At 32.9% G+C, this 23,061-nt stretch overlaps 1 protein-coding gene across 2 annotated transcripts in view; it reads left to right on the top strand.

The window, feature by feature from the left end:
- EDIL3 (EGF like repeats and discoidin domains 3) overlaps nucleotides 1-23,061 on the top strand; it is a 651,648-nt gene that overhangs the window by 404,575 nt on the left and 224,012 nt on the right. For both annotated transcript variants that reach the window (XM_031967244.1, XM_031967251.1), the window contains one exon: nucleotides 18,179-18,360. In XM_031967244.1, coding sequence (XP_031823104.1) covers nucleotides 18,179-18,360 — 182 coding nt within the window. The remainder of the gene's footprint in view (nucleotides 1-18,178; nucleotides 18,361-23,061) is intronic.

Raw genomic sequence — 23,061 nt, 5'->3', positions numbered from 1 at the left:
ACAATTGACCTAATTAAAAGAGACCATCAGGGTAACTATATTTTGCTCCAATATATTATAAACAATATGAATTAATATTAAATTGATTTTAATAGGCACCAAATGGCATAGTATCTAAATTCTTGAAGGAAAAAGTACATGAGTTAGAGAAGGAGATAGAAAAATAAAAGTATACTAGAGGGAAGCTAATTTTACTTCTCTCAGGCCTAGATCATTATAATAATAAAATGAATGGGAAAGAAGTTAAAGAGATGAATAAAATTTGAGAGAACTGAATGAGAAGAGAAGAGAGTATACCACTTGACTGGAAAGACAATGAGAATTTGAAACTAAAAAATTAGTCAGAAGGGGGAAATGTATAGAATGATTTCTAAGGTCTCTTCCAGCTCTCTCATATGACATAGTGATTTAGCATCCTTCACTAATTCCCTACTCCAGTGTCTCTTTGTACTAGGAGAATAATGATAAGTTTCTGGAGTGTTTCAAGTGAACACAAAATCTAGCAGATTTCAAATTTCAAATTTCAGAGATAACAAATATGAATTGGGTTAGGAATATTAAAAATTCTGCCCATAAAGTAGTCTGGTTGAATTCTGAAGCTCGTTTCCAAGACATAGGCAATTAAAAACTTTTTTTTCATCTAAAACAACTCATAAAGATGACTATTTCCTATGGCCTAAAAATTTGTAGTCTGTGTTGGTAGACAGAGAACTATTGCATCAGTTAAAACAAGAATGATTGAGAAATCATTAAGCATGATCTTTGAGCAAGCTGATAGTCATGTTAACATAGCACCTTTTCATTTAGTTTGCAATTTACTGTTTTCTGTTAAAAATAGTTCACAAAAACACAAATGAATTTTATAAAGGGATTTTAATGAAATATGGGTAACCAAGCACTAGATAAAGGAAAGGGAGTCTGAATCCCTTTATTTGGAATAGTCTTCAAAATGCTAACATTTTTTTTTGTTTGTGTTTGACAATGCACAAATGATTTTTCTGATATTAGGGTAAATTAGCTTGTGTAAACCTAGTAACATAAAATTTAAAAATAGTAATCATTTGCATCAATAAATCACTTGTGATAATTGTTCATATAAGAGACAAAGGGTTTGGAGGCAACATAGTAGTCACAGATAATGTTAGTTTTTAGTTCAATTCCTGAAATAGTCACTTGAAAAATATTACTAAAAATCTCATGGAATAATCTAAGGTTCTTTTGAATTTATCCTGATTAGGGGGATATATAATTTAGAAGGAAAATTAGAATACAATTATATTCCACAGATACCCAAACTATTCAAATAAATCTATGATTGCACTGATTTATTTGTTCCTTTCAATAACGTAATGAAAAAATATCCTATGCACCTCTTATTTCTATCATCCTATAAATTTACTATAGGGAATAAATTCCAAATGATAGTGGCCTTCCTTTCATAGTAGTCAATATAGGATAAGAAGCATGTTCACTCTGGCAGTGAGTGAATACTGTTTGTATGTTATTATATGGGATGCCTATTTGCTTTTATTAATACATTAAAAAACAGGAAAAAATAAACATAATGGTGTGCTGGTAGAAAACAAGACACTACAAAATAACAATTGATATGGTAGCCAAGATGCTAATACAATGTTATACTACATTAGAAATGTCATATTGTCTAAAAGAGATAGAGGGATGAAATCTCTTCTGGAATATGTTGTTCCATTCCAGGCACCACATTTCAGAAAGGGTATTGGTAAACTAGAAAATAACCAGAAGAAGGAATACAAACTCATCAATAAAATCCCCTTACAAAGCTTTCAGTGTTTTTAGACTCTTTAAACTCTTTTTTTCTCATTGAAGTAATTTGTAATTATTATTAGTTTTATTTTATAGAACTTCCCATCTCACTTGAAGTAAACTCTCTTTTATGATCAAAGATTTATCAGATCCTAACAGATTTGCATCTAAATATTTTGAAATCATTAAGCAGAAGGTGGAGCCAAGATGGCGGAGAAGACACACGCATCATTCTAAACTTCCCTTGTACCCTCACTACTAATTAACAAATTCAGCCTCAGATATAGTGCTCGGCTGGTAAAATCCATGAATATTGGGAGTATAACAAATTACCAGCTGAAGATAATCTGGAAGATCCCCAGAAAAGGTTTGTCTTGATCGAGCAGGCCAGTTCAGGCAGGGAGGCAGTCAACAGAGGCTAGCACACTGAGCTGACCAGGCATGGGGGTGGTCTCCTAGTGGAGAATTTGCAGGGAGGACTCTACCACAAGTTGGCTGCTGCTTTGGTTGCAAAGCAGTAGATTAGCAGAGAAGTTACACAAACACCAAAGGTAGTGTACTCCAAAAAATGCCAGAATTTAACAGGACATGGCTACACCTATCCAGCACTGGAAGTGACTCAGCACAGACCACAGCACAGCTGTACATCCACATTCTGTAGCATGGGGCTTTTGCCCAGGGCAGCTACACTTCTGCATGGCAGGGGCGGGGAGAGGGCTCTGCGTGGCGCAGTAAATCTTCTGGCAGTGAGGCTGCTCTTTCCAGGGCAGAGACACTTCCAATGTGAGGCTCTTCCAAGGGCAATTGCACAGCTCGGCCACTCTTGCAGCCTGCTTGCAGGACAGGTATTGTCCATTTATCTATCCATGTTCTGTAGGGGAAGCTGGGAGCCTCCTTGCCCTGAAGGCAGATCTTAATGGCTTTTTTTTTAAAAATGAGTAAAAAAGCTAAGGGAACTCTAACCATTGATAGCTTCTACACAGAAAGAGAGCAGGTTTTCAACCCTGAGGAGACTAATAGCAGACAGTCTCCAGACAAAACCTCAAAGGGGTTGTAACATCGTCTCCATCACGCAAGGCTCTCCTAGAAGAAATTACAAAAGATCTTAAAAGAGAGGTAGAAGAAAAATGGGGAAAGGAGAGAGAAGCTCTGCAAGGGTTTGGAAAAGGCACATATAACTCACTAAAAGAAAAATATGATAAAGTGGAAAAAGAAAACAACTTCCTGAAATGTGAAATGGAAAAGGTAAAGAACTTCCAGGGAAGCAGAATTTGTGAATGGGAAAAGATGAAGAACTCCCAGGAAAGTAAGATTTGTGAAATGGAAAAAGAAAATAACTCAGTTAAAAAAATAGTGAAATGGAAAAAAATTCCATAGAGCAAAATAACTTATTTATAAACTCAATTGAATATATACAAAAAGTAAAAAAGAAAAAAGAAAAAAAAAGCTAATGAAAAAATTAACCCATTAAAAATAAGAACTAAACAAATACAAATGAATTGAAACATCAAGAATCAGTCAAGCAAAACCAAATAATGAAAAGAATTAAAAAAATGTTAAATTTCTACTTGGAAAAACAACAGACCTGGAAAATAGATCTAGAAGAGATAATCTAAAGATTATTGGACTTCCTGAAAATTATGATGAAAAAAAGAGCCTAGACATTATTTTACAGGAAATCATCAAAGAGAATTGCCCAGATGTAATAGAATCAGAAGATAAAATAGACACTGAAAGAATTCATCAAACACCTTCTGAAAGAGACCCTAAAATAAAAATTTCAAGGAATATTGTGGCTAAATTTCAGAACTGTCAGACTAAGGAAAAAAATTTTACAAGCAGCCAGAAAAGAAAAAAAAAAAAACAATACAAATACCAAGGAGCCATAATAAGGATCACTCAGGATCTAGCTGCTTCCATCTTAAAGGATCAAAGGTCCTGGAATCTGATATTCCAAAAAGCAAAAGAACTTGGAATGCAGCCAAGAATAAACTACCCTGCTAAGATGAGCATTTTCTTCCAGGGAAGAAGATGGACATTTAATGAAACACGTGAATTCCATTTGTTTCTAATGAAAAAACCAGAGCTAAACAAAAAATTTGAACACCCACTATAGGACTCAAGAGAAGCAGAAAAAGGTAAAAATAACTCTTTAAAACTGTATTTCTGTTATGGACATACATAAAGAGTGCATGTCTAATTTGATTTTACTGATATAGTATTAAAAATGGAAGTAGAAGTGGAAAGGGGGATATTATCAGAAAAAGAGAAAAGAGGAGATTAAAAAGAGAGAAACTATATCCCGCAAAGAGGCAAAGGAAACCTATCACACCTGAGGGAATTTAAGGGGGGAACATTGAGTGAATCTTACCTTCATCAGATTTGGCTCAAAGAGAAAATAATAGACATATTTGTTTTACAGAGAAACTTCTCTCACATAATTAAAAAGAGGGAGACTAAAAGGAAAAAGAAAAAGAGTAATAAGGGAAAAGTATAAGAAAGGGGAAGGGACTCAAAGGGGGTAAGAGGGATTCTAAAGAGGGAGAGCTGCATGAGGCAAGTGGTGCCCATAAGTTTAATATTGGGGAGGGAGGTAAGGGGGGAAAAGAAGAAAGAAAAGCATAATTTGGGGATAATAAGATGGCAGGAGATACAGAATTAGTAATTTTAACCATAAATGTGAATGGGATGAACTCTCCCATAAAGTGGAGGCAGATAGCAGACTGGATCAAAAGCCAGAACTCTACAATATGTTGTTTACAGGAAACTCATTTAAAGCAGGGAGATACATACAGAGTAAAGATAAAAAACTGGAGCAGAATCTATTATGCTTCAGGTGAAGTCAAAAAAGCAGGGGTGGCCATGCTTATCTCAGATCAAGCAAAAGCAAAAATTGTTCTAATTAAAAGAGATAAGGAAGGAAACTATATCTTGCTAAAGAGTAGCATAGACAATGAAGCAATATTAATACTAAACATATATAAATGCTATACCAAGTGTTATAGCATCTAACTTCCTAAGGGAGAAGTTAAGAGAATTGCAAGAAGAAATAGATAGGAAAACTGTATTAGTGGGAGATCTCAACCTTGCACTATCAGAATTAGATAAATCAAACCACAAACCAAATAAGAAAGAAGTTAAAGAGGCAACTAGAATATTAGGAAAGTTAGGTATGAAAGATCTGTAGAGAAACTGAATGGAGACAGAAAGAAATACACTTTCTTCTCAGTAGTTCATGGAACCTATACAAAACTTGACCATATATTAGGACATAAAGACCTCAAAATTAAATGCAGAATGGCAGAAATAATAAATGCATTTTTTTCAGATCACAATGAAATAGAAATTACATTCAACAAAAAGCTAGGGGTGAATAGAACAAAAAATAATTGGAAACTAAATAATGTCATCCTAAAGAATGAATGGGTGAAACAGCAAACCATAGACACAATTAATAATTTCACCCAAGAGAATGACAATAATGAGACAACATACCCAAATTTTTGGGGATGCAGCCAAAGCAGTAATAAGGGAAAATTTTATATATTTACAGGCTTACTTGAATAAAATAGAAAAAGAGATGATCAATGAATTGGGTTTGCAACTTAAAAAACTATAAAAAGAGCAAATTAAAAACTCCCAATCAAATACTAAACTTGAAATTCTAAAATTAAAAGTAGAAATTTATACAATTGCAAGTTTAAAAAGCTATTGAATTAATAAATAAAACTAAGAGGTGGTTTTATGAAAAAAATCAACAAAATATATAAATCTTTGGTAAATCTGATTAGAAAAATGAAAGAAGAAAATCAAACTGGTAGAAAATGAAAAGGGAGAACTTTCTACCAATGAAGAAGAAATTAGAGCAGTAATTAGGAGTTACTTTGCCCAACTTTATGACAATAAATTTGATAACCTAAGTGAAATGAATGACTACCTTCAAAAATATAGGCTTCCCAGATCAACAGAGGAGGAAGTAAATTGCTTGAATAGTCCCATTTTAGAAAAAGAAATAGAACAAACTATTAATCAACTCTCTAAGAGAAAATCCCCAGCACCAGATGGATTTACATGTGAATTCTACCAAACATTTAAAGAACAATGAACTCCAATGTTATATAAACTATTTGAAAAAATAAGGAATGAAGGACTCCTATCAAATTCCTTTTATGACACAGACATGGTATTGATACCTAAACCAGGTAGGTTGAAAACAGAGAAAGAAAATTATAGACCAATCTCCCTAATGAATATTGATGCTAAAATCCTAAATAAAATAATGGCAAAAAGATTACAAAAAATTATCCCCAGGATAATAGACCATGACCAAGTAGGATTTATACCAGGAATACAGGGCTGGTTCAATATTAGGAAAACTTTTAGCTTAATTGACTATATCAATAACCAAATTAACAAAAAAAAAATGATCATCTGAATAGATGCAGAAAAAGCATTTGATAAAATCCAACCTCCATTCCTATTAAACACACTAGAGATTATAGGAATCAATGGACTTTTCTTTAAAATAATCAGTGGCATCTATTTAAAACCACCAATAACCATAGTATGTAATGGAGATAAACTGGAACCATTCCCAAAAGGATCAGGAGTAAAACAGGGTTTCCCACTATCATCCTTAGTATTAAATATTGTATTAGAAATGCTAGCTTCGGCAATAAGAATTGAGAAAGAGATTAAAGGAATTAGAGTAGGCAATGAGGAAACCAAATTATAACTCTTTGCTGATGATATGATGGTATACTTAGAGAACCCCAGAGATTCTACTAAAAAGCTAATAGAAATAATCCACACCTTTAGCAAAGTTGAAGGATACAAAATAAACCCACATAAGTCATCAGCATTCTTATATATCACTAACAGAATATAACAGTTAGAGTTAAAAGAGAAATTCCATTTAAAGTAACTACTGATATTATAAAATACTTAGGAATCTATCTGCCAAGGGAAAGTCAGTAACTTTATGAGCAAAACTACAAAACACTTGCCACACAAATTAAGTCTGATTTAACCAACTGGAAAAATATTAAATGCTCTTGGATAGGGCGAGCAAATATAATAAAGGTGACAATACTACCTAAACTAATCTATTTATTTAGTACTATACCAATTAGATTCCAAAAAAAAACTATTTTAATAACCTAGAAAAAATAACAACAAAGTTCATATGGAAAATCAAAATGTCAAGACTTTCAAGGGAATTAATGAAAAAAAAATCAAATGAAGATAGCTTAGCTGTACCAGATCTACAACTATATTAACTATATAAAGCATCGGTCACCAAAACCATTTGTTATTGGCTAAGAAATAGACTAGTTGGTCAATGGAATAGGTTAGGTTCACAGTACAAAATAGTCAATAACTTTAATAATCTAGTGTTGACAACCCCAAAGACCCCAGCTTTTGGCATAAGAATTCACTGTTTGACAAAAACTGCTGGGAAAATTGGAAATTAGTATGGCAGAAACTAGACACTGACTCACACTTGATATCATTCACCAAGATAAGGTCAAAATGGGTTCATGACCTAGGCATAAAGAGTGAGATTGTAAATAAATTAGAAGAACATAGGATAGTTTACCTCTCAGATCTGTGGAGGATGAAGAAATTTGTGACCAAAGAAGAACTAGAGATCATTATTGATCACAATATAGAAAATTTTGATCATATGAAATTGAAAACTTTTGTACGTACAAAACTAATGCAGACAAAATTAGAAGGGAAACAATAAACTGGGGAAACATTTTTATAGTCAAAAGTTCTGATAAAGGCCTCATTTCCAAATATATATAGAGAATTGATTCTAATTTATAAGAAATCAAGCCATTCCCCAATTGATAAATGGTCAAAGTATATGAACAGACAATTCTCAGAAGAAGAAATTGAAACTATTTCTAACCATATGAAAAGATGCTCCAAGTCATTATTAATCAGAGAAATGCAAATTAAGACAACTCTGAGATACCAATACACAACTGTTAGATTGGCTAGAATGACAGGGAAAGATAATGTGGAATGTTGGAGGGGATGTGGGGAAACTGGGACACTGATACTTTGTTAGTGGAATTGTGAATACATCCAGCCATTCTGGAGAGCAATTTGGAGCTATGCCCAAAAAAGTTATCAAACTGTGTGTATACCCTTTGATCCAGCAATGTTACTATTGGGCTTATATCCCAAAGAGATCTTAAAGAAACGAAAGGAATCTCTATGTGGAATAATGTTTGCGGCAGCCCTCTTTGTAGTGGCTAGAAACTGGTCATTGAGTGGATGTCCCTCAATTGGAGAATGGCTGAATAAATTGTGGTATATGAATGTTTTGGAATATTATTGTTCTGTAAGAAATTACCAGCAGGAGGATTTCAGAAAGGCCTGGAGAGACTTACATGAACTGATGCTGAGTGAAATAAGCAGGACCAGGAGATCATTATATACTTCAACAACAATACTATATGATGATCAATTCTGATGGATGGGGGTCTCTTCAACAATGATGAGCCAAATCATTTCCATTTGTTCAATAATGAATAGAACCAGCTACACCCAGCAAAAGAACTCTGGGAAATGCGTGTGAACCATTATATAATATTTCCAATCCCTGTGTTTTTGTCCACTTGAATTTTTGCTCTCCTTCTCAGGTTAATTTTACATCATTTCAAAGTCTGATCTTTCTTATGCAGCAAAATAACTATATGGATATGTATACATATATTGTATTTAACATATACTTTAACATATTTAATATATATTGGTCTACTGCTATCTCGGGGAGGGGGTGGGGAGAAGGAGGGGAAAAGTTGGAACAGATGGTTTCGCAAGGGTCAGTGTTGAAAAATTACCTATGCATCTGTCTTGTAAATAGAAATCTATAATTAAAATACATAAATAAACATTTTGAAATCTTTTTTTTCAAGCAAAATCTTTTTTCCCTTCAAATACACTTCTTAATATGTGAGATAAATGTTTTTTTCATTATCTATGATTAATGTTGTTTCCCAGATTCTTCTAATTTCCTCTACCCTGATAAGTTCCTTTTTCTTGTTGAAAGTCAAATCCCACTCAGCAGACCTTGAGCTTATAACATGTAAGTTTGACTAAAAATAAAAACTGGGTTGGATTGTATATGCTGGAGAAGACAAAGTTTCTTGTTAGCATCAGAATATAAATCTATTTACTATTGATGAACATTGTAAAAACGCAGATTCTGGCTTGATGTAAGGAAAATCATCTTCATGACTATGGCTATCTACCAGTATAATGTCCTTGATTAGAAGGCATTTTCCTATCATGAGGGTATTCTTACAAAGGGTGGATCTTAGGTTGTTAGGTATATTGGAGAAGGTATTTTAAACTATATGTCATCTGAGGTTCCTTCCAATCTTCATATTCTGTGATGCTGTGTTGCATATCATCATGCTAAGGGCTAAGGCAGCAAATGTGCTCAATCAAACTGCAGCTAGAGGCTACTGTCGTTGTTCTTCCTTGAATAATTTGTAGTTCTGCTCTTGAGTATAGACAGCTAACTTCCCTAGGTATTTGAAAGGTTGAAATAAATGAACTTTTACCTTACTAAGTACTCTAGGCATACCCAGAGGACCCATTAGTATGACTCAAAAATATCAGGAACATGGCATTATGCACAAGTCTCATATATGATTTGTAAATAATTTCTATTTTTAGGAAAATATCAGCATTAGAATTTCTTGAGTTTAACTTTTATTAAACTTGGAAATGCAATATATGTTTATGTTTCTTTAAAAAAAAAGTCTAATGAGGAAAACCAAATGGCTTTCTTGTTCAAGGACTTCAAAAGTGTTCTTGCCAAAGTGTTCACTATTTCTATTGAAATGATGCAATAGTTATTGCTCCTTACATTTTTTGTTCTTACAATTTGATCAAATCAATGGTTAAACAATTCAGTTTTATATGAAACATTTATTTGACTATTGTTACATTTCATAGGCAGCTAGATGCTATTATTTATAGAGTACCAGGCCTAGAATCAAGAATATTTGAGTTCAAATATGGCTTCAGACACAATACCTGTGTGACACTGGGCAAGTCACTTTATTTTGTTTCCCTTAGTTCTTAATCTGCAAAATGAGCTCAAGAAGGACATAGCAAGCCACCATAATATCTTTTCTAAGAAAACACCCATTGGGGTTACAAGCAATCAGAAATTATTGAATAACAACAAAATAATTCATATTCCTACATTAGGTTATAAGCTTTCTAAATGTGGAAATTATATTGCTTTTCATCTTTGTATTCCCTATGCTGATCACAGTACTTTGCATGCAATAGGTAACATTTTTTTTTTGCTTAAACAAAATTGTGAGTTTATTAATTATTAGTAAGTAGTTTAAGACTTTTTATCATTTTTATTATAATAGCTAGGTTGATAATTTTCTTCAAGAATTTGTTGTCCTCTGGTTATAAAGATATCTTTAGGATTAGTCTCTTTAAGGCTTCAAAATTGGCAAAGCTTCTTAAACTGTGGGTCATAATCTCATATGAGGTAGCATATTGTATGTCGTGATTGTGAAATTATGATTTATTATCAGTAAATATTTGATTTGTATCACTATTTTATGCGCCTATATATCCAGGGTCAGGTCAAAATTTCTCAGACAAAAAGGGGTCATGAGTGGAAAAAATGTAATCCTTGATCTACAACATTTAACCATTCTATGAGTAGTTATTGTAATATGACTGTTCTCTTTTTTGAATTCTTTAATGTTATTCCTACTTCCTCATGTAGTACATGCTATACAGCAGAGTCTGTGATGAAATATCTGGTACTGAAATAAATCTAAGTGTTTATTAAAGTAATCTTAACATATCTTTTCCATTTTTTCCCTGTTTCTCCCTCCCCTCACCTTATTTCTATCTTAAATGTCCTCAGTACCAACAGAGTTAATAAAAAATTTCTCCAGGCTCTATTAACTTCATGTTCTCTCCCTTGATTCTTGACCATTCATAAGATACTACTCATTAGGTCATTTTTCTATGTAATGTTTTAGAAATAAGTTTCTATTTTACACTTGTGTGGCACTTTGCTATTATAGCTACATGTTTCCTAGGGAGATAAGTTTTTACTTGTTGAGGCAGTTTTTCAGTTTGTTTAGTCTTGTCATTGTGAAACTGTTATATAGTCTAAGCTTCCTTAGAAAATGTTAATGTATGTATGTCTCTTTGGGAATCCATTTTTTCACCCATTATCAAAAGCATATTTAAATATGTTGGGTTAGAGTTAGATTAATTGTATGAGACACTTATCACTATTATTTCTTCCAAAAGAATAGTCCAATCCTCAATGAAAGTATGAAAAAATAAAAGAAAATTTTCACAAACAATATTTAACCATATCTCTAAAATCATACAGTTTGCTGAAAAAATTGAAGAATACAAAATATCATCCTATTTATGGTTTATCCAGTATAAAAAGCACTGCACTCAGCAGAAGAAAATGTTGCCTTTAAAGCTCTATTCCAGAAATATGTCTTTATGTTAAATCATAAAAAAGATTCTTTGAAGGAGATGTTTGTTTGCAGACCCTGTGAATATTAATACCATATGGAATATAAAAGATGGAAAGATATAGTTGCTTAGGTACTTGTCACCATCAAAATATTATAGTGAAAATAGGTGAAGTATTCCAGATTTTCCTGTTGATCAATAGCATTGTACAGATTAAATTAAACTCCAAGGAATTTCAGGGCTTCCTAAATCAGATTTTTAATTATGTAAGAGTTTCTTTTAATTACTAATATAGGAAAAACAAAATGGAAGAAGAATGATAATTCTTCAGAAATGCATTTAAATGGACAATTCACAACATTGGTTCTTTTTTCCTAGATTTTTTTTATTGTTAACATATATTTTATTATTTATTATTTTTATTATTACTATTATTATTTTTACATGTTAAATATATGTTAAATATGATATATGTAAGCATATTTTCACAATTATCTTGCTGCATAAGAAAGATCAGATCAAAAAAGAGAAAATGAATAAGAGAACAAAATGCTAACGAACAACAAAAAGAGTGAGAGTCTTATGTTATGATCTACTTTCAGTTTCTGCAGTCCTCTCTCTGGGTGTAGATGGCTCTCTTCATCACAAGGTTATTGAAACTGGCCTCAATATCTTATTTTTGGAAAGAGCCACATCCATTAGAATTGATCATCATATAATATTGTTGTTGCTATGTACAATGATCTGATTCTGTTCATTTCACTTAGCATCAGTTCATGTAAGTCTCTCCAGATGTCTCTAAAATCATCCTATTAGTCTTTTCTTATAGAACAATAAGATTCCATAATATTCATGTATCATACCTTATTCAACCATTCTCCAAATGATGGGCATCCACTCAGTTTTCAGTTTTTTGCCACTACAAAAAGAGCTGCCACAAACATTTTTGCACATGTAGATCCCTTTCCCTCCTTTAAGATCTCTTTGGGATATAGGCCCAGTGGAAACATAGCACAGCATTAATTCTTCAGACAATATATAGACATCTTTAGCCTTTAACACTGTATAAGTTGAGCAGAAACTATAGAGGGATAATAATGTAGAGTCTTAATCAAATAGAAGGAAGACCAGGGTCTAACTTGCTTTTGGAAAATTATGGTATTTAATTACATCGGTTTATGGCGAAGCATAATGGGGTCTCTAATCCCAGTTTGTACCTTAGCTTTAGTGTCTTCAGCAGGGGTAAAGTCACGTAAGTTGCGTATTTTAATATCAAATAGGGAGTATTACAGCGCAGTTGAACTTTAACTTTATTTAGTGAATTGAATGCTTAAACACACTTTACGCCGTTCTTCTGTTAATTCAGGTCAATCCTATGACTGTGGTGGCTGCTATGAGATTTACCAACCCATTTTATTATGATTTAGCCAAATTTTCATTTATAGCTCAATGTTAGTCACTGCTGTAACCCGTGGGGATGTGGTTAAACAAGGTGTCATGGGCTCCTTTGGGAAGTATGCCTGATACTTGCTCCTTTAAACTCAATATAAGCTAAAAGGGCATACTCACCGGATTGCGGAAACTCTCATATGTAGGTCTAATAAAAATTAACAGTAAGGCTAGGACCAAACCTTTGTGCTTGTGGGACTGATTAAAGCCCATCTAAGCATTTTCAGTGCTTTACTTGGGGTTAAACTACACAAACAATAAATAAATTTTTGATAAAATTTGAGTTTGTATATTATATCAGTATTAAAAGTTTTGCATTTTTTTTGTTTTCTTTTTTCAAAACTTATAAAATAGATGAATGAAGGTTTTGGTTTGAAAGATGGTATACCTATCTAGTTTTTATAAAAGCTAAACACATTTAAGGATTTTCTATAATATTTTATAATATCCTATAATATCTATAATAGTTTATGATAATACAGTTTATAGTAGTGAATGGTAGTTTGTGGGCTTGAGTCAAGCTTAATTACTGTTTACATACATTTTAGTACCCATTTCTCTGGGGTATTTAATTACCATACTAAAGGCCTATCATCTGGTTTTGGGGTTTGACGGAAGTGATAAAATTTAATAAGGGGGAGTAGGGAGTTTAGTGGTAAAAAAAAACTTTATTATAAATTATTATTCGCTTACACTTAGGCTGATACATCTACATGTCTACATGCTTGTACGCTTGTTCACTTGTACTCACACCTGGGATCAATGATTTGTTACAGATTGGGGGGATATAAATGCATAATCTATTGAGGTTAATAGTAATATAATATGTCTAATGATCATTGATTAATTATGTCTATAAAATAATTTATTATAATTACTTAGCTTATTATCTAAACATGATAAGTTATAATTGATTCTAAATAATATTACGTCTAATCATCATTCATTGAATAGCACCATTTGGAAATAAACATGTGCACTGTCATCAGTTTCCTCAGTTGATGTTGGGTTGAAATGTTATTGGATCCAATAACATTTGTTATGTAAGTCTGCTATTTTAATGGCATCCCCCAGGCTCCCACCCTGTTGATAAACCACCCCCAAATTAAAAACTACCTAATTCTGTTGTAATCACTGGAGATGCCATGATTATGAGGCCAAACTGCTCTGACACCATCACAAATGCCTTGATGAAAAGCATGGTTGAGCTGAAATAAGGAATGAATGGGCCTGAAGTAGCAACCAGTAGCCAGTCAGAGGAACTAAGGTTCATGTGTAAATTATGGGCTTGATCTGAAGGATCATATATCTTCAGATGGCGGGTTACTGATCTCTCGCGAGTGGAGGATAAAGGTATTCCTAAAGGTGATGATCTGCTAGAGGAAGTAGCTTTGTTGATCTATGGTCATGGATGTAATGTCTATGTACGCCAACATATTATGTCTTATGTAATATATACATATTATGCATTACATACTATCTCATATAGTACATATAGTGCATTGCTTTTAGTTAACCTAGACTTTCACTCTGAAGTAACAACCTATTTTTTGAATTTCAAGTTTCATCCAGTGATACTCTATGGCTATAACTCATAAAAATCCATGGTGTCTAAAGAATTATAAAATTGTATTTCACCTAAAAACATAAAAAGGCACATGCTGGGCATGAATGAGTCCTAATCTATTTTCAGTGAAGAACTGCAAAGGAGAAGTCGCATAAATGATATCAATAGATATCACTAGAGAGAAGTATAAATAGGAAACAAGGTGAGCTTACATGCTTTCATCAAACCTGTGAACTGCCAGGTGATCCAAAGGAGGGCCCTAGTGGATTGTGCTGACAATACTATGAAAGATTAAGAGTATGTGTGTGCATGTGCTTGTGTGTCTGTGTTTCTGTGTGTAGGATTAAAAGTGATACAAAACAGACAGAATGAATAGTTTGAACTCTGCACTGTTGAAGAGAATGTTCATATCTTTGAAGTCACAGAACCATCAAAATATTGATCAAATTATCATCAATATCTATGTCATTCCATTTTAAGTACATTTTTGAAAGGCCACAAAACAAATGTTGATAGCACTATACTCATTGAGATTAAGGGAAAAAAGCATATATTAAACATTATTTTGTTTCTTTCATGAATGGAAACAAATTAGTTCCAATAAGAAAAAAAAATTCTAATGATAATGGCCTATGTGGTAGTCCTATGTTAGCACTTTTGAACGCAATTATTTTGACTTTATATTTGCCAAAAGTCTTTATAGTCTGAAAAAGATCCATCACTGATATTAACTCAAAATTTCTCAATAATAGTCAATAATCATCTTAAATTGCAAGGATAGCTTATAACAGTGATAATAAAATACTCACCTAGAAGCTCCACTTTCTCATATTAAACGTGAGATTCAAATTAGCAAATGATTTGTTGTCTATGGAAATAGCAATGGAAAAATTTAATTTGCTCAGTATCTATTTCTTCATAAAAAAGGAAAAATAGGCAGTACTTTTCCTCGTCACTTATCTTTAATTCAGGTATCTTCTAAGCTTGTTTTCTTCCATTTATATTGCTTAAAAAGGAAAACCTAACTGTTACTCTGAAATTTCATTTTAAAATTAAGAATTTTAAGTATATTTTTGTTATAATACCTTGACTATTTAAAGTGATATTTTGCCATTCATAACTATTTTAGGAAATTAAAAATCTGAGTTAAAACTGTTTGCTTTCAAGAAACTGAGAATGTATTTTTGACCAGTAAGAATGATCACTTAGTATTGCAAATGTTTATGGTAAATTTTTAGATTAGTTATCTTGACCAAATTTCTAAATCATAAATTTAAGGAGAAATAAATTATGAAATAGAAGAATTTGTAAATTGTTGCCTGATCAAAGTGCAAGAACAATACTTTTTTTTCCTCTCAAAGATCATAGAACCCTGAGTATAGAAGGAGCCACAGATGTTCAATAGGATATTTAATTTGGAGGGGTGCATATATTTCCTTTATTGATGTTGCATGATTTATTTGTCACACATATCAAACATCAAAATTTATGAAAAATAAGAGAATAATTGGCTTGATATAGGTTCTTGAATTTCTTTTTTGCCTAGAAAGCATTAGCAATTTTATCAATCCAATAAAATTTTAGGTTGCAAATATTTTTAGAAATGAGGGATGTTTGTTTTGACATGGTAAATTTTTACCATGCTAATTAAAAACTCTCAAGTATCATGGCAATAAACAAACAACAAGCATTTCTTGACCCCCTTTTGTGGATAATGCTTGCCACAAGAGAAGCAAGATGGTGCAGTGGAAAGAGTACCAAGTTTGGGGTGAAAAGATCTGAGTTCAAATTTTAGTTCTGCCACATACTAGGTGTGTGATATTTACCAATTTTCAGTAGCCTACAGAAACTATGTGTCTCTTTATTACATGTAAAATGAAGTTACTAAGTGGTCTTTTAGAGACCTTTGTTATCTAAATCTGTGACTAAGTAGTTGGAAAAAACATGAATACAGCTATTCTATCATCAGGTATAACAGTCATCCAAGAAACTGGAAGATTAATTCTGTGCCCTTAACAGTTTACAGTCTGTCACTACACACCTGTCAGATTGGCTAGAATGACAGGGAAAAATAATGTGAAATGTTGGAGCGGAGGCAGGAAAACAGGGACACTAACACATTGTTGGTGGAATTGTGGATACATCCAGCCATTCTAGAGAGCAATTTGGAACTATGTTCAAAAAGTTATCAAACTGTGCATACCCTTTGATCCAGCAGTGTTTCTACTGGGCTTATACCCCAAAGAGATACTAAAGAAGGGGAAGGGACCTGTATGTACCAAAATGTTTGTGGCAGCCCTGTTTGTAGTGGCTAGAAGCTGGAAAGTGAATGGATGCCCATCAATTGGAGAATGGTTGAGTAAATTGTGGTATATGAATACTATGGAATATTATTGTTCTGTAAGAAATGACCAGCAGGATGAATAAGAGAGGATTGGTGAGACTTACATGAACTGATGCTAAGTGAAATGAGCAGAAACAGGAGATCATTATATACCTCAACAACGATACTGTATGAGGATGTATTCTGGTGGAAGTGAATTTCTTCGACAAAGAGATCTAACTCAGTTTCAATTGATCAAGGATGAACAGAAGCAGCTATACCCAAAGAAAGAACACTAGGAAATGAATGTAAACTGCTTGCATTTTTGTTTTTCTTCCCGGGTTATTTATACCTTCTGAATCCAATTCTCCCTGTGCAACAAGAGAACTGTTCGGTTCTGCACATATATTATATCTAGGATATACTGTAACCTATTTAACATGTATAGGACTGCTTGCCATCGGGGGCAGGGGAGTGGAGGGAGGGAGAGGAAAAATTGGAACAGAAGTGAGTGCAAAGGATAATGTTGTAAAAAAATTACCCTGGCATGGGCTCTGTCAATAAAAAGTTATTAAATAAAAAAAAATTTTTAAAGGGAAAAAAATACAGTTTACAGTCTGGAATGAATGGAATAGGGTTCACTACATTGCTTCTACTACTTATTTCCATGTATCACCATTAAACAAATCACCTTAGAGATCTCCTGGGCCTTAGTTTCCTCATCTATAAAATAGGGGACAAGGAGAGGAAAGTTATAGTCTGGGGTCTCTGAAATACCTTCTAACTTTATAGCCTTGAACCTATAACATGTCAGAAAGGTGATCCAGGCAATAAATGCTATAGGTTGCAGAAGAGAGACTGTCAGGATCTGGAGTGCTAATTTATGGGAATCTTCAAGGATTTAAGAAGCTTTGTGGTTAGGATGAAACATTTAATGACTCTCTTCACTCAGAAAATATAAATCTGATCATGTCATACTCATATGCCTACTCAAAAAATTAGAAAAAAAACCCCTCTGGTGGCTTAAAATGCCCTATTTGGCATTCAAACCCTTTGTAACCTAAACTTGTCCACCTTGCCAATCTTCTTATACCTTGTTCCATAAAATATACTCTTCAAGCCAGTTACACTTGTTTCTTGATTTTTCTATGATTAAGATATGCTATTATTTAACTATAGCATTCACTCTAGTTGCCCTGCCCCCATTACTAGATGGTGTTCCTTCTCTGCTTTGAACAATCACTTCCCTAGTTTCCTAAACTCCAACTAAAATCCTGTCCTTGATAGGAATCTTAATTCTAATGCCTTCCCTTTATTAATTATTTCCTAATTATGCTGTATATAGTTTGCTTTTTATATTTTTTTCATATTGTTTCCTCCCCATTATATCTTAAATGCCTTGAGAAACTCTATTTTGCTTTCTTTTATATCCATGGCATTTAGCACAGTGGGTAGTCAACAGTGTGTGCTTATCAATGTTTATTGATTGCTTATTAATGTGAGAATAAAGTTTTATTTAACATGAGCTCACCTGTTCCCTTGGCTTTTATTTCTAGAATGCTCTGGTCCCTTGGGGATTGAAGGAGGTATCATATCGAACCAGCAAATCACAGCTTCATCAACCCATCGAGCACTTTTTGGGCTGCAAAAATGGTACCCTTACTATGCACGACTTAACAAGAAGGGGCTTGTAAATGCCTGGACTGCCGCAGAAAATGACAGGTGGCCATGGATTCAGGTAACAGATGGAATTGGGGAAAGAAAGAAATAAACACTGCAAAAACCAATTGGCAAAGTAATTTTGGAATCATGAAGACAAGTGATAAGCTAATAGAATGACTTTTATTCACTGTCATAAACAAAAGGGGAATATTTAGTTTGGAGGTGACATTTACTTTAACCTTTCTAACATAAAGATATTATTTGAATGTGTGAAGTTACCTTCTGTAGAAAATTTCTGTTGAAGGCATTTAAAGACATTAGAACCTTCAATGCTTAGAAATCAGGTTATTAAGGCACATTATCACAAAGATTGCTTTTTTATCCAAGTCATTCATTAGTGTCCATTAGTGCCATGTTAACATTTAACATTGATATTTGGTGTTGGACAATTTCTGACAATTCAAAAGAATACAGATTATCTGTATTCCTTCTTTTTCTTTGAAGCAGTATAATATGCAAAAAAGAAATTATGTGATATGTTATTAAGCCCATAACCTGAATCCATGCAGAAATTCTGTTTTAATAGCTAATATTTCATTTGTGGTGTTTCTTTTATGAGAACAACTATGGTATATAAAAGTAGGGGCAATTTGCTAAAAGTTGCACATTTTGTCATCATTCCAGCACTGTATTTCTTGATCTTTTTTTGAGACTGATAAGGAGGTAGTTTGGGGTAAATACACCACCAAACCAAACATGGCATTAAAATTGTAACTATTAATAATGGCAGATAGGTGGTATAGTGGATAGAATGCTGGATATGGGGTCAGGAAGACTCATCTTCCTGAGTTTAAATTTAGCTTCAGAAACTGTGAGCAAGTCATTTAACTTTGTTTGCTTCAGATCCCCTTCTATAATATGAGCTACAGAAGGAAATAGCAAACCACTCTAGTATCTTTGTCAAGAAAAAACTATATGTGTAATGAAGAATTGGACATAAATAAAGCACCTCAATAACAACAACAACAAACATAATAATAATAATGATAACTAACAATTACTTAATGCTTACTATGTATGAGAGGCACAATTAAGTGTTCTACATTGTCTCAATTGATCCTTAATAACAACCCTGATAGATTAATATTATCCCCATTTTGCAGATAAGGAAACTGAAGCAAACAGAGGGTAAGTGACTTGACTGGGGTCAAATAGATAGTGTCTAAAATCAAATTTGAACTCAGAACTTCCTGATTTCAGGTAAGACCTGGTTTTTAAGCTCAGGTCTCCCACTTTCCTAGCTGTATGCAGTTTTTAACCTCACTAAGCAAGATTGCTCTTCTCTTTAAAATGACAATGATAGTTCATTACATAGGATTTAGAACTGCAAGAGAGTTGAGAATCATTTAGTCCATCTCCTTTACTTTAAAAATCGAGAAATTGAAGTCCTGAGAGATGAAGTGATTTTCCAACTTGGATCTTCTTTCTTAGCATTGCCATGCTACCTCCTACCCCATAGAATTTGTGAGAATCAAATGAAATAATAATATAGAAGAATGAGCTCTTTCCCAGCACTCTGCTATACAAATATGAGCTATTATTGATGTTGTTGATTACATTGTCTTATCCCTATATACTTTGACCCTCTGTTAATTTTTCTCCATAGACTTTAAAAGTCTTGTATAGATAATATTGGGTTGTTACTGCCAGATAAGCAGTGGGAATGCTTTTATTTTGTTAATATGAAAAACATATACAAAATAAACAACATGAATTGTCCTCTGTTCAGCATATGAAACCAAAGCCTCTTCCAGACTGCCTTTCTGTCTGATATGTACTCAAATACTCTGAAAACTATCCTTAAGCATTTTATCTGTGAATCTTTATCATATGTTATTATATATGAAAAGCAGTGTGGACAGTTGGCTAGAGGTTCCCAAGTTTCCCCTCTGACACACTGGTTACATGAATGTTAGCAAGTAAGAGAATTTTTTAGAGTTTTCAGGTAAAATTTTAATACTATAACATGCAGAACAAAGAGCAACCTGCATTTTTGATGGAGAGATTTACCTTGATGACTGTTTCTAACCAATGAAATCACAAATGGAAGACTAACCTTTTGTGTGTTCATCCATATATTGGATTTCTGTATAATGTGTATATTTAATTAAATATATTAAATTTAGTGAATTATTCATTTAAAAAGATTTAAATAGGCTTTGTCCATTTACATCCCCAAGAACATGTAAAAAAATAAAAGTAAGCTAATGGCAAGGATAGTCTAGTTGCATTCCACAGGTACATGTATCCTGGGGAATTAGGGAGAGTATCCAATTAGTAACCATGAAAATCAAAAGCGGTATATTTCACTAATTAAAATAGAAGTCCCAAGATAATGCTTCTTCACCATTGTATTTTGCTACAAATTTTATTAAAAACTACAGCTTTAATATTAGTCAAATTGCTCATAGCTTTATCTCACTGAGAATTTCTTCTTTGAACAACAACAACAAAAAAAACTAAATCACAGAATCATAGATTTTGATCTGAAAGACACCAAAAAGATGACTGAATCTACTTCCTTATTTAAAGAGATGAGAACTAAGGCTGAAAGAGTAGTGACTTGTTCAGATTTCCATAGCTAATACTTATCTAAGATAGTATTTTAACTTGATTCTCTGAACTTGTCTCTAAGCCCAGTGTTCTATCTGCTGTGGGAGCAAGCACATAAATATAGATTGCAGAAAATAGGTGGTTATTTGGTTTCTGCACAGATTTACATTTGAAACACCTTTGTACCAATTAGAATTGTAGGTCTAACTGGAAGACCCAAATTTGTTCCAGTAACATATGCAGCACCTGGAATATAGTCCAAATCTTCTTCTATCCCCCCCTCCTATTTTTTCCTATTTCTAATGTATATTTTAGGAACTTTGTCTCCTACCAAAGGCTGAAATAGTGACAGTGCTTTGGGTCTGATTGGTTGATTATTGCTAGAGGTACATTTGAAGTCTAATTTAATTCTTTTGTTTTATGATTTATGATCATGAAATAATCTCTCTCTTATATGACTTGTTTGTTTTGTTAGTTAAAATATGACAGTTTATTCTGTGAGAAATAGTGAGTAAGACTGTTGGACTCATTAGATGAGATTTCATGTTTGTGGAATGAACACAGAAAAAAATGCATAGTACATTTCTCACTTCCACATTGAGGGGCTTAGGAGAGAGGTGCTCTTGTGATCTGAAAAGACTACATAAATTTTTTCAGTCTTTCCTTCACATCAGAGAAGAAGTCTGAATTTCTGTCTTTACAATACTTGCAAAACTTCAGTTAAATATTAATCACAGGCTCTGTGTCACCTACTAATCTTTCTATGTCATATGCAGCTCCTACAAATTCCCCCCAAATTCCCACTGAATTTCTTTCTTTATTCAATAGTATTTTCTTTTTACAAATACATGTATGAGAGTTTTCAATATTCATTTTTGTAAGATTTTGTGTTCTAAATTTCCTCTCCCTCCTTTATCTCTCCCTTTCCCAAAACAGCAAGCAATCTGATGTTGGTTACATATATGCAATCCTTTTAAACATATTTCCATATTTTTTCATGTTGTATAAGAAAAATAAGATGAAAGGGGGAAAACATAAGAAAGAGAAAACAAACAGGTTGAAAATATCATGTTTAAATCCACATTCAGTCTCCATAATTCTCTCTCTCTGATTGCTACTAGCATTTTCCATCCCATACCTACTAGAATTGCCGTGAATCACTGCATTGTTGAAAATATTCAAGTCCATCATATTCAGTCCATCACAGTTGATTATCAAATAATCTTGTTGTTACTGTGTATAATATTCTTCTGGTTCTGCTTATTTCACCCAGCATCAGTTACTTCATGAAGGTCTTTAGAAGCTACTGAGTTAATTTCTTAGCTGACCTGTGAGATATCAAAACCATAATAGGAAAAGGCATGATATGGATGGAATAATTGCATACAATTAATAAAGGCAAAAGAGCAGTAGTTTTAGAGATGCTATATCTTTTGAATTTTCTTGCAATAATTTTGTTAAATATATTCAATTTTTAATCTTCAATGCTTAAAATTTGTTCATTGAAGAATTTTGGTGGGCATAGATGATTAAAATAATCTTGTTATTTGAACATTTAAAAAAATAATTTTGAAACTAAAAATTAAAATAAGGAAAATAGTAATATTTTCAAAAAGAAAAGTTTTGTGCTAGGAGATTCTTTGGATTCTAATCATGTCCCAACTTTTCTGTGTTTGAGCATTCCCTTTGTCACTTAATTCTTTTATTTATATGCAGTCCTTCAAATGAAAGGTTTGAGTACTTTGCTTATAACTCACTTATAATGAGCAGTTTTCCCCTAATCTTTCAGGTGTATGACACACATGAACTAATTAGTATGCACCTTCTTTTTCTGCCTTGTCTTGATGAAATGAAAATTGAAACTGCCATTTTAAATTAATGCTCTCAGCATGTAATTAGTGATGGTACTACAATATCTGTAATTGGTTTGAGATTTAAGGGGTCAGTGACTATTTTTTTTAAAGCAGTTTAAAGATAAAATACTCTTTCTCTTTAAAGTTTGTCTAACCTTTGATTTTTTTTCCTTCATTATATAGTTTTTCAAATGCTAGAAAACACATTGGTAATCCAGACTATCAGGAACTGTTTCTAACTAAAATGTTGAACTTTCCACACATTTAGAAGCATAGATTTTGTTAACCTGACATAAAACTATGAAGTGCCA

The sequence above is a fragment of the Sarcophilus harrisii genome, chromosome 1, assembly GCF_902635505.1.
Source record: "Sarcophilus harrisii chromosome 1, mSarHar1.11, whole genome shotgun sequence".
Classification (NCBI taxonomy): domain Eukaryota; kingdom Metazoa; phylum Chordata; class Mammalia; order Dasyuromorphia; family Dasyuridae; genus Sarcophilus; species Sarcophilus harrisii.
This window is presented reverse-complemented; position numbering and strand designations above follow the sequence as displayed.